General features: G+C 40.4%; 1 protein-coding gene across 2 annotated transcripts in view; it reads left to right on the forward strand.

Annotated features, from left to right (window-relative positions):
- The window catches only part of PRKCQ (protein kinase C theta), a 199,200-nt gene that overhangs the window by 171,362 nt on the left and 13,899 nt on the right, over positions 1 to 13,939 (forward strand). For both annotated transcript variants that reach the window (XM_075857478.1, XM_075857479.1), the window contains 3 exons: positions 289 to 351; positions 3,166 to 3,304; positions 11,512 to 11,700. In XM_075857478.1, coding sequence (XP_075713593.1) covers positions 289 to 351; positions 3,166 to 3,304; positions 11,512 to 11,700 — 391 coding nt within the window. The remainder of the gene's footprint in view (positions 1 to 288; positions 352 to 3,165; positions 3,305 to 11,511; positions 11,701 to 13,939) is intronic.

The raw sequence follows: 13,939 nt of genomic DNA on the forward strand, positions 1-13,939 counted from the left end.
TGCTTTGTCTATCTCAGACATTTATGTCATGTCAGTATCTGATAGGTGCTCTAAATGTTAAAGTATGCTGTTGCTGCTGGAGATATATAGTATATTCCAAACAAATGATTATGATTAATATGTTGGGCCCATGTATGTAGTATGATTTGTAGCTTGACCATAGGCATCTCAAATTACCACAACTACTTTGTGCCACCTGTATTCATCATAAACTAAATTATAGGTCACTATATATCATTCTTCTGTGTTCTGTCCTTTTTAACCAAATATTTCATCAATTATTTGCAGTTTCTACGCTGCTGAAATTGTATGTGGTCTCCAGTTCCTCCATTCCAAAGGTGTAGTATACAGGTAACAAATCTTTTATGTCGATATTTAGAAGTCCTTTAGGGCCTATTCACATCAGTGTCACCCTTCCGTTCATGGGTTCCGTTAGATCTTTCCGTCTGAGGAACCTATGAATGGAAAGCCATTTTTTTTTTGGCAGAAACAATAGCGCAGTCGACTATGCTATTGTTTCCGGGAAAGAAAACGGAAACCTTACGGAACGTAAACAAATGGAAACCAATTGCAATTACTATTCAAAACAATCGTAATGCAAACGGAAGCTATGGTTTCCGTTTGTCTTTCTAGTCATGTGTTCCTCCGACGTAAAGGTCTAACGTAACCCATGAACGGAAGGGTGACGCCGATGTGAACACACCCTTACAAATACAAATAGATATTGCTTCATGCAAATATAACTACATTCTAGAAATATCAGCATGCATTCAAGATGCAAATAAAAAGGCTGGGTTCACACGTGGCGGAATTTCACTTAAATTCCGCTGCGGACACTCCGCAGCGTTAATCCGCAGCGGAGCCGTTTGTCCATTGACTTACACTTTAATTTAGCAGTGTTCGTTTAGACGATGCGTAAAATTCCGCTGCGGAGCATAGGCTGCGGAGCGGAATTTGGTGTCCGCAGCATGCTCTGTCTGTTGCGGAGCAGTGGCGGACTCATGGCGGAATTTCTCCATTGACTTCAATGGAGATTCTAATTTCCGCAATGAAGTCCGCAGCTGTCATGCACATGTTATGTGTGCTGCGGATCCGTCTTGCTTTTTTAACTTGACATTTCTTCATTCTGGCTGGACCTATGTATTTCTAGGTCTACAGCCAGACTGAGGAAGTCAATGGGGCTCCCGTAATGACGGGAGCGTTGCTAGGAGACGTCAGTAAATAGTCACTGTCCAGGGTGCTGAAAGAGTTAAGCGATCGGCAGTAACTGTTTCTGCACCCTGGACAGTGACTACCGATCCCAATATACATCTATCTGTAAAAAAAAATGAAGTTCATACTTACCGAGAACTCCCTGCTTCTGTCTCCAGTCCGGCCTCCCAGGATGACGTTTCAGTCTAAGTGACGGCTGCAGCCAATCACAGGCTAATAACAGGCTGCAGCGGTCACATGGACTGCCGCGTCATCCAGGGAGATCGGGCTGGATGCCGAAGGAGGGACGCGTCACCAAGACAACGGGCGGTAAGTATGAATTTCTTTGACTTTCACAAGGGAAAGTGCTGTCCCTTCTCTCTATCCTGCACTGATAGGGAGAAGGGAAGTACTTTTACCGCAGTCCGCAGCAGCTAGTCCGCATCAATTTACTGCACATTTTGTGCAGATCCGCAGCAGAATCTGCAACGCAGATTCTGTGCGGCATTGATGCGGACAGTTGCGGAGGAAATCCGCCACGTGTGGTCATGCCCAAATGGTTCATTCTATTCTGTGACTGCATGATACATCTTGACCATAAGGCGGAATGATGATGCATTAATTGCAAAAGTAGAATACAACAAAATGAAATACAACTGAACAGCTGTATCAATATGCTGTGAATCCGATTAATCTGATAATCTTTTTGTATCTCAAGTGTAGCACAAGAAATTTCACATAACAGTCAATAAAAAATTTTTACGTGAAGAGTTTATCAATGCGTTTTATTTGTACTAAAAGACTATGTACACCTTTGAAAAGGTTTTGTTTTTTTAATAAAAATGTGTATCAGTTTGTTTGGTGTAACTTTCCAGTATGTTGAAGGCTATATTCAGATAGACGTGTGCGAAAACAACCATGAAAAACTGGCGTTTTTCACACCCGATTCGTACCCGTGCGGGACCCGCTTTCACAGATCCCTCATAAACTTGAGTCTATTGAGGAATCTGTGAAAACTGACAAAAATAGGACTGGTCCTATTTTTTCACGGGCCCTTCACACGGCCCGTTAAGACAACGGTCATGTGAACAGCCCCATAGAAATACATGCAGCCGTGTTATGGCCGTTAAAACATTGTCTGTCACACGGACTATTTATATGTTCATCTTCGGTGCAGAATTTTCACACCGCAGCATGCACAGTCTGCTGCGGAGAAACAGCGGCTTTTCAATGTAGAGGCTGAAATCTGCGGAAAGTCCACTGTGATATCCGCCACGTCTGAATTAACTGTCAAATATGCAAATGTTGCTGCAGATTCGTTGCGTAATTTGCAGCGGATTTGCAGCAACATTTGCAGTGGAAAAATATCTGCCACCTCTGAACATGCCCTAAAGACACAGTAAAACAAAAGGACCTTTGTGATTCTATAGTATTAAATACTATATGGAATTACATCTTTCTTTTATAATGACATAAGCCAGATGTGACAGATTTGCGGTACAGATTCTGCATTGCAAATCCCCAGCAATTAACAGTCCAATGCAAACATCCACACGTAGCGAAATAAGGGCATGTTCAGACATGACAGAATTTCTCAGCTGCAGATTTCAGCCTATAGACACCAATGGAAAAAAAGGCTGCTGTGGATTTCCACTGCGGACTGTCCGCAGTACAATTCTACAGCAATTCCGCCACGTCTGATCATGCCCTTAATCCGCACTAAAAACAGAGCATGCTGCGGATTTTCAAATCCACAGCATGCTCATTTTTGTGCGGAGAAGCCGTGGAATTTCACTGCAGATTTTACCCTTTGTAAAGTATAGGGTGAAAACTGCAGCAGATAAATCCGCAACAACATCTGCATGTAGCATTTCAGGATTTTGATGCAGATTTGCCATTATTTCGAAGCAAAATCAGCGGCGGAAATTGTCTGCCATATCTGGTCGTGGCCTAACTCTCTTTCCCATATTTTAGGGACCTGAAGTTAGACAATGTCCTTTTGGATATGGAAGGACATATTAAGATAGCAGACTTTGGAATGTGTAAAGAGAATATGATTGGAGATGCTAAAACAAATACATTCTGTGGGACTCCTGATTATATTGCTCCAGAGGTATGTATTTCCTTCTACACTGTATATGTTACAGAGGATTTAGTATATTTGTTTAGAGATGAGCAAATCTTTAATAATTCTATTTTCCATTGGTTCTACAAAAATGTATCACTCTGATTCGCTCTGCATCTCATACCAGGTAAATCAATTCTACATCTCAATTGTTGGTTAAAGAGGCTCTGTCACCACATTATAAGTGCCCTGTCTCCTACTTAAGGAGATGGGCGCTATAATGTAGGTGACAGCAGTGCTTTTTATTTAATAAAACGATCTATTTTCACAACGTTAGGAGCGATTTTGGTTTATGCTAATGAGTTGCTTAATGCCCAAGTGGGCGTACTTTTACTTTCGACCAAGTGGGCGTTGTACAGGGGAATGTATGACGCTGACCAATCGGCATCATGCACTCCTCTCCATTCATTTACACAGCAGAATCGCGTTCTTACTAGAACATGATCTGCAGCCACATACACAGCGATTCTGCTTGATTAATGTTAATCAAGTGTCCTGATAATGAATACACATGACCATCCAGCCTGGACGTCATGTGTATTCAGAATCCTGACACGTCTGAATCTTTTCTTTGAGATTTCCAGCACGGGAAACGAAATCTCGCTAGATTACGAAGATAAACGAGATTTCGTTTCCCGTGCTGGAAATCTCACAGAAAAGATTCAGACGTGTCAGGATTCTGAGTACACATGACATCCAGGCTGGATGGTCATGTGTATTCATTATCAGGACACTGGATTAATGTTAATCAAGCAGAATCGCTGTGTATGTGGCTGCAGATCATGTTCTAGTAAGAACGCGATTCTGCTGTGTAAATGAATGGAGAGGAGTGCGTGATGCCGATTGGTCAGCGTCATACACTCCTCTGTACAACGCCCACTTGGTCGAAAGTAAAAATACGCCCACTTGGGCATTAAGCAACTCATTAGCATAAACCAAAATCGCTACTAACGTTGTGAAAATAGATTGTTTTTTTAAATAAAAAGCATTACTGTCACCTACATTACAGCGCCCATCTCCTTATGTAGGGGATAGGGCACTTATAATGTGGTGACAGAGACTCTTTAATGAAAAAGGTGAACTATGGGTTTTAGGGCTTATTCATACTTTCGTGTTTCTGATCCATATTAATTCAATTATTTTCATTTATAAAAATGTGCCGGGGGGCGTGGCCTGGCTGTTGAGGAAGATGGACGTCTGAACAGAGAGCTCCTGCACCCTAACGGCAAACAACGATAACAAGACCTCTCAAATACTTATAAAGATTCTCACAGTGGATCCTCTCACTCCTAAGATGCCAAGGAAGAAGAAATCGGCGGCAAGACCGGCAAAACTGACGGACTTTTACCCCCGCCGGTCGTCCGGGGAGAAGGACGGAGAAGATGCGGACTCATCGACATCTGAGGCACCGCCAGAATACATTCAAAGTCGGAAACAGAAGACCCCCATACGTACCAGACACAGCTCGGAACCGTCTGGGAGTCCGGGGATGGGATTTCTGGCTGGGAGCCCTCGACGCCATGAGGCGGAGGTACATAGGATCACCAGAACAGGAAGACCGCAACGCTTCACTCCACGAGGTGCTGTCGGATCGGCGCCATCTTCTCCCCTGAGTAATAGCTCAGAACGTCTACACCAGCAACAACACAGGGCGGACGATCGCTTAGAGGAGGTAAGAAATCTCCCAACTACCACTAACAAATCTCTGACAGAGACACCTGATTTTTTGGGACACTTACCTGCATCCACAGACCCAGTAACAGTAGACATGATGAGAAACATGTTGCAAGCGTTACATCAGTCTCTGCACACTAGCCTGGCAGGCCTTATTCATCCACTATCTACTTCCATGCAAGAAGTGGAACAGCGAGTCCTACACTTAGAAAACAAGATGGGAGAAGTTACCTCCTCTCATAATGAAGTGGTAGATGCTCACTATGGCCTGGCAGAAGAAGTTACTCAAATTAAAGCCAAAATGGCTGATTTGGAGGACAGGTCGAGACGTAATAACGTCAAGTTCAGGGGGATCCCTGAAGACATACTACCTCAAGACCTCAATAAATTTGCGCAACACTTTATCAAAAGCATGGTCCCGGAATGCTCACAGAGTGACCTGATCATAGATCGTATACACCGTATACCTAAACCGAAACATCTTGATGCAGATATTCAGATATTCCTAGAGATGTACTAGCGCGCATACACTTCTTCCATATCAAGGAAAAACTGATGGAAGCGACTAGAAAGAAAGAAGGGAGACCACCACAATTCCAAAAGATTTCTGTATTTGCCGACCTCTCAGCAGCGACATTACAACTGCGCAGACAACTGACCCCAATCACGACTGCACTCCGAGAACACCAAATCCTATACAGATGGGGATTTCCTGTTAAGCTGCTGGTCAAACGCCAGAATGTCCTGCATGTAATCAACACTCTGGAGGAAGGTGAAGAGACTCTACACCGTTGGAATATCACGATTAAGCACCCAACTAATCCAACGAGTAAGCCTCCACAACACCTTATGGAGGAATGGAAGAAGGTAGCTAGGCATAGATCCACACACCACTGACAGACATAAGATTCCAGAATGGAGGTGACCGGAATTCGCGGGTGCTCAAGGCATTCATCTTGATTTGACCTTAGGCTGACTTTTCCCCCCCACGTCTGTTTGTTATACAGAGTTTGTTGTTCTACAGTTTTTTGCTTTGCAGAACTAATTCATAAATACAGAATCCGACATGACCTTCTCTCGAGAAGTATACGGCTCTTACTTCTTGGCAGACCAGAACACACCAACACCACCTGGAGTTCATCCCTATTGAATGAACATGTAATGTATATATTTATTACTTGTATTCCCATAGTTAAATGCGAGAATTTTGGGTTCCATCTGTACAGATACTGCGCAGTAGGAGAAGTAATATCAACGGTTAACACATTTATTGATTTAAACCATGACTATTAAGTTTGCATCCCTAAATGTCAAGGGCCTTAACACTCCACAGAAACGGAGTTTTATGTGGGCAGAGGCTAAAACACTAGCATGCGATATTTTTTGTGCGCAGGAGACTCACGTCCTATCTAAAGATGCTCATCGTATCAAATGCCATAATTTCCCACATATATATCAATCTCACTATAAGAACAAATCCCGGGGAGTTATGTTGGCCATTAGGAACTCAGTAGCATTTCAACAGATAAAGGTACACATAGACCCCAATGGTCGATTTATCTTGTTAGTGTGCTCAATTAATAATGTTAAATACACTTTAGTAGCATTGTATGCACCTAATACACGTCAAATACATTTCCTACATAAAATGTTCAGGATTATAGAGAAATTTAAAGAAGGTAAAATATTATTGTGCGGAGATTTCAATATGGTAATGAACACGGCCTTAGACTCCACATCTGGCAATAGAATAGACCAAACATCACTGAGGAAACTGATATGGAACAAAGAATTATATGATAGTTGGAGGATTCAGCATGGTACAGAGAAGGATTTCTCCTTTTTTTCTAATCCACACAATTGTTACTCCAGAATTGACATGTTCCTCATAGATAAGGAACTTTTACTCCTTATGGACAAAGCTACCATAGAAACTATCAAATGGTCCGACCACGCAGCTATAACGCTTTCCTTAAAAGAATATCACAATTCCAATCCCGCATTTATGTGGAGATGTAGTCCGTTTTTGTTATCCCACTCTAAGTTTCAACTGGATATAATTAGAGATCTGGGGGAATATTTTGAGATGAATGATACAAGTGGAATCCATATCAACTCACTCTGGAATGCACATAAGGCGTTCATAAGGGGATCATTAATACGGGTGGGACATATTGCTAAGAAAGTACGTCTAAGCAACATTACAAAATTAACGGAACAAATCCACGAACTAGAAACACTAAATAAAACAGCTCCTTCCCCTATACATGCCACCAATTTAAATAATTTGCGCCAGGAGCTCAGATTGATTATGATCTCTGAATATGAAAAAAACTTACGCAAAACTAAAACGAGATATTATTCTCAAAACAACAAAGCGGGCAAATTACTAGCAGCACGTCTAAAACACCATCATCAAAAATCTAGAATACCATACCTCATAGACTCGAATACGCAGGCTCAAATTACACATCCAGTGGATATTGCCAATAAATTTAAGGATTTTTACGAAACATTATACAACATCAACAGAGATCCCTTCACATCACAACCAAGGGAAAACGACATCAGAAATTTTTTAAAGGACATTCCCTTACCAAAACTATCACCGAGTCAACTAAATAGTTTAAATGCTCCAATTACAGAAACGGAAATATCTGCCATTCTTAGATCCTTACCACCAGATAAGGCACCAGGTCGCGACGGTCTAACTAACGCTTACTATAAAACATTCCATAAAATTCTTGCCCCATACCTAAGCAGATTTTTCCAAGCAGCTCAATCCTCAGGATCCTTTCCTAAGGAAAATCAAGAGGCACTCATAATTACGCTGCCCAAAAGTGGAAAAATGAATGATCAACCAAAAAATTTTAGGCCCATTTCGTTACTGAATATTGACCTGAAAATATATGCCAAATTAATAGCGAACCGATTGGCTCCCATTTTACCACACCTCATAACAGACGATCAGACGGGCTTCATAAAAGGTCGACAAGGTTCGGACAACACAAGACGGGTGATAGGTCTTCTACACCACATTGAAAGTAAACACATCCCGGCGGTATTATTAGCGTTAGATGCAGAAAAAGCATTTGATCGAGTCTCCTGGAAATACGCCTTTTCTACATTGGAACACATGGGCTTCTCAGGGAGTATACTGTCGGCCATCCAAGCTCTATATTCGGAACCATCTGCTAAGGTCTACACAAATGGAGTATTCTCAGGTGGATTCGATATCTCGAATGGCACCAGACAGGGATGTCCATTATCACCCCTCATATTCGTGCTGTCCATAGAACCACTAGCACAACTACTCAGAACACATAAAGACGTAAAGGGTATTCAAGTAGGGACGAAAACCCACACAGTGTCCTTATATGCAGATGATATAATTTTATCCCTGTCTGAGCCGGAGACATCTCTAGAAGCTGCAATGGATTGTATAAAGCAATTTGGACAGATATCTCTTTATAAATTGAATACACAAAAGTCGCAGAGTCTCCCCCTAAATCTTAATACCTCAACCCTACACTTTCTCCAGTCCAAATATCCATTTCAATGGAACGCAATGGAAATCACATATCTAGGCCTCACATTGACAGCCACACACAAAAAGTTATTTGGAGTAAATTACATACCACTGATACAGATGTTTCAGGAAGAATTAGATAGAATGATGAAAGTAGAGGTATCCTGGCTGGGCAGAATTGCCGCTTTTAAAATGCTTCTCCTACCAAAATTATTATATTTATTTCGAACTCTTCCCATACATGTTCCTGTATCTTATTTCTCTCGCATCCAACGTATCATGATGGACTTCATTTGGGACAAAAAGAAACCACGGGTGGCTTCTCACATTCTTACCAAAGATAAAGGAGCAGGGGGTCTGGGAGTCCCCAACATATTTGGATATTATGTCGCGACAGTAGCGGCCCAAGCAAGGGCGTGGTGGAAGGAAGACAGCCCGAAACATTGGGTAGACATGGAGGCATCTTATTTAAGGTCAGGTAGTTTAAAATCACTTCTCTTCCTCGCACTATGTGACATACCACTACCGACTGAAATTTCCCCCCTTACCAAGACTACTCTGACATGCTGGACATTCTTACACACCCATGCAACACAGAGACTACCTATATCTAGGTCGTATCTGCAATTAGATTTTTTAGAACTCGCTATACCATATATGACGCTCCAGGGATGGATAACAAGGGGACTGACCTCCTGTGAACAATTGTTCCAAAATAACCAAATGATAAGCTTTGAGCATTTACGGTCTGCGAACGATATTCCTCAGAGAGAACTATTTACATACCTTAGGGTAAAACATTTTATACATAGCCACGCAAACCTTGTTTACCAAGGTAACCTCACAGTCTTGAGTGGTTTTAATAACGGGAAGAAGGGGTTGAAATATCTATATAACTCCATTTCATTCCACTCAGAGTTCCAAAGAAATGGTCCAATTGTAAGATGGGAACAAGACCTGGGAAAATCGTTTGCAGACCACCATTGGATATTAGCCTTTAAGTGGATACATACTTCTCTAAAATGTGTATCCCATGTAGAAGCAGCAATTAAGACATATATGCGATGGTATTATACACCAGACCGTTTACACGCCATGTTTTCAAATGTATCCTCACTATGTTGGCGGAATTGTGGGAGGGAAGGTTCGCTCATACATGTATTATGGGAGTGTACGAATATTAGGAATTACTGGACAGAGGTGATTAATTTACTGTCTGGTATATTTTCTATGGAAGTTGCGCCAAACCCACATCTCATCCTACTTTTCTTGGAATTAGATACGATCCCTGTTGAACATAGGAGGTTGTTTTGTAAAATTTTAGTTATGGCAAAATTAGTCATAACACGGTATTGGAAACAAGTAGGAATTCCCCCAATTGCTGAACTAGTCATAGCTATAAACACATCATATAAATATGAAAGGGCGATAGCACATGGCAACTTTACAATCTCATCCTTTGAGAAACATTGGATAGCGTGGACAAACTCTCATTTTTGTTCCAAACAGTAGAAGAAGAAAACCCAGACAGAAGGAGAGTTGAAAATTAGATTGGGTTACTATTATCTCCCCCTCTGAAATAAAAATATACACAGAAATAGAGCAAGTATTTGTGATATCGGTTCTGCTAGCAAATATTGTTATGCGTTGTTTATTTGTTATTTATGTTTATGTCATCTCACATCTGCTAGCAACACCAACATTGATGTACCTGAGGAGTATGGTTGTACTTTGATTAAAGATAACGCGTCATGATAATTGATGTATTATAAGTGCATATCATATACCAATGTTATGAGATGATACAGTTTTTGATGTCAAGTCATTTGTTTTGTATTTATCTGAAAACTTTAATAAAAACTATTGAAGAGAAAAATGTGCCAATACATTCAAATGGTTTTATTCACATTTGCATTTTTTTATGCGCATGTTGTTTTTTACAATAAGCAGCTTGTAACAACATATCCGTATTGGTACGATTTTTAGCACATAGAAGTCAATTGGTTGAATTTAAAAACGCATATTCCATTTTTTGCATACTGTAGTTTAGGCTGTGTTGGAGTCTTCGTTAGGGGCCTTCCTTGTAGATTCTATTTAAAATTACTGGAAAAAATAGCGCAGCATGCTGCGCTATTTTTTTCAGTAGAATATCGGCCACTATGACAGAAACCCATTAAAGTTTCGAGGGCTTCTCCACACTTGCGTTTTAAAATACGGATGTGCAATACGGAATGTTTGTTTTAGAATTTGTTAAATTTTATTTTTTTTTGTATTGTATCCAGTTTTGATCCATATTATGTTATGAATTGTCTGTTATTCATCCCTATTCAGTTTTTTGTTGAAGGATTAACAATTTTTTTGCTATTTTTGTAATGTTGCTGAAATATGGTTATATAAAAGCGCACATATGAACTATGCAAAAGCGGTATGTTTTTCAAATCAACCTATTGGCTTCAATGGGCTAAAAATTCTACTAATACGGATTCGTTGAAACTTGCTGTATATTGAAAAAAAAATGGCATGTGCAAAAAAAAGCATGTATAAAAACAGATATGTGATTAAAACATTTTAAATGTATTGGTACCAATGTTTTTAATAAAAAAAATTGGATTAATACGGATCAGAAATACAGTAGCACCTTACATTCGACACATATGGGAAATCTCCCAATGTATGCCCTGAACGTAAAGCCCTGATGTATGCTACTGTATAGAATACAGTTGCATACATCATCCATAGGCTCCCATTAAAAAAACAACAACATACACTGCGTGTTATACATTTTTCTTATGTGCAATATTTCTAATCTGTTTTCATTGTAGAAAATTATATATGTATCTAGTGCCAAATTGTTATACAGCTCCCACCATCAATAATATGGTGACAAAGCCTTGCAAAAAGAATGTCACTAAGAATTATAAAATTGGAAATTGAGATCACATAAATGATATTCCCATGACTATGCAATAACCTGCTATTTTGGTTACTGTAGATTTTACTGGGACAAAAATACAGCTACTCAGTCGATTGGTGGTCTTTTGGGGTACTTCTCTATGAAATGTTAATTGGTCAATCTCCATTCCGTGGTATGGATGAAGAACAATTATTTCAGTCTATACGTATGGATGACCCAATGTATCCCCGTTATCTAAGTAAAGAGGCTAAAGATATACTGGTTATGGTAAGATCCCTTTCATCATGTTTTTCTTACATAACTGCTTTGTAATGTGTTTTCAATTATTTTGTTTCTATTACTGAACATGAGTAAGCAGTTTAGAGGTTTTGTTCTAACTCTTCATCTTTGCTTTAGCTCAACAAAATCATTTGTGTTTTCACTGCTAAGCTGTCAAATATTTAAAGGGAACCTGTCACTAGATTTTAGGGCACTAAACCACCACCATATTGTTTTACTGCTGGGGTTTAACATCCTAACCATGCCCATCTCAAAACTGTCCATTATAGCTGTTGTCTGAAAATAAGTTAGAATTGAGCGTGTGCTGTCTGTGACTTACCAAAGAAGGGTCCAGAGATGAGTCCAGTGGCATCCCTCGCCTGCACAGAGAATAGATGGTGCTGAGGTTGGTACACCTGGACTCATCTAAGGACTATTTGATAATTTACATAATGCTAAAAATTTTATTATTTAGTGGCCTAAAATCTAGTGACAGGTTCTCTTTAAAAAATGTAAAAGAAGTTGAAGAAATTAACTTTGCACATCTGCAAGAGCATAGTGATGGAACAGAATATTTTGTAGCCTAATAGACAATTTCATTGTCCAATAGCCTGCACAATTTGTCTAATTTCATTCTCCAATCAAATACAGGAACACAACCTTCTTACTATGCATTTTACCACATAAAGTGCTTTTGCTCTAGCATTTAGGCCCTGAAAATCCCAGAGCACACTTTAGAAGTCGCTACTGCACTAATCATTTAGGACGAGGGACCTGAGTAGTATCATCCTGTGACTAGCTGATTGGGCTCAGCACCCTTTCTTATCAGGAACAAAACTGCTTTGATATTGGTTAATAGAAGTGGTATGTCAATGCTGGAACCTAGAGAAGGTTTTTATTGATGGTTGCTTAAAACAAGAAGATCGTCAAGGATACTTATGGCGGACTGGGGAGGATAATTGTTTTTGTTTTGTTTTATCGATGAGTTGCCCCAGGAATTCTGGACTTTTCTTACATCATACTTTGAAAGGTACCGATTTTCCTGGAAGAGATCTAGCTTGTAGGGAGTCTTATGAGCTAATGATCCCTGGGACTCTTTTGCCAAACCATTCTGATGGGCGATCAGTTTCAAAGTTGGCAGCCACTTGATGTCAATAAAATGCCTATTCTGTGGAGGTAGATGCATATGAGTTCTGACACAATAACCATTCCGGTGGTCTTGATTCTGCTAAATTCATCAGTAGTCATATTTGCCTCTGTAAGTCTGCTATAATTATTGCAAGAAATCTCCCAATTGCTGCAGAGAATCTTTCTGAGACAGCACTGATAGAACCCCTCGAAAACCCAGATGACTGCTGAACGATATACAGTATGTCAAGGTCTAGAAGTAGGTTCGGAGTCCAGTGGCTGAAACAATCTGAAAGGATGATGTTATTAAGCGAGAGTAGTCAAGTAACAGTCCAGGTTAGGTTTACAGATAAGCGGCAACAGTTTGTAGCATAAGGCAGAGACGTGTTCAGAAGCAATCCAAAGTTAGACTATAGGCAGGAAGTGCAATAATCTGGCAAGGAGGAAGTACAAGGGCAAGGTTTATATAAGAGATCAGAGGATGTGACTAATCAGACACGGAACAGGATTCCTTATTAGCAGACCTTTGTGAGACTGGACACTGACATTGGAAAGTGACTGTCCAGCATCCCAGATAGGTCAATGAGCAGTGCAGCTACCTGGAATAGGAGAGTCTCTGGGATTGCATCCTGACATTCTACTTGTGATTCAAACAACATAGAGACCATAATGTTTTTTTAATAGTTAAAGGGTAACTAAACGTTCAACAAACTTCTGACATGTTATAGTGACATGTTGGAAATTTTGATTGGTCGGGGTCCGAGCACTGAGAACCCCACCAATCGCTAAAACGAAGCAGCAGAAGGGCTCAGGAAAACCGATGTAGTGGTGTGCGGGCCGATAGAATTCTATTTAACCGGTAACACCGCTACATCGTTTTCCTGAAAAACCCAAACAGAAACAAAGCGGCTCAGCGCTCACATGGGCGCTTCTGCCGCTTCGTTTTAGCGATTGGTGGGGGTCTCAGTGCTCGGACCCCCACCAATCAAAACTTCTGACATGTCACTATAATATGTCAGAAGTTTGTTGAACGTTTAGTTACCCTTTAACATTCTCCTGTCTCCTGAAGAAATTATTAGCGCAGCAGATGCTGAGCTGAATTTACTTATCAATATTTGGG

The sequence above is a fragment of the Rhinoderma darwinii genome, chromosome 3 (assembly GCF_050947455.1).
Source record: "Rhinoderma darwinii isolate aRhiDar2 chromosome 3, aRhiDar2.hap1, whole genome shotgun sequence".
NCBI lineage: Eukaryota > Metazoa > Chordata > Amphibia > Anura > Rhinodermatidae > Rhinoderma > Rhinoderma darwinii.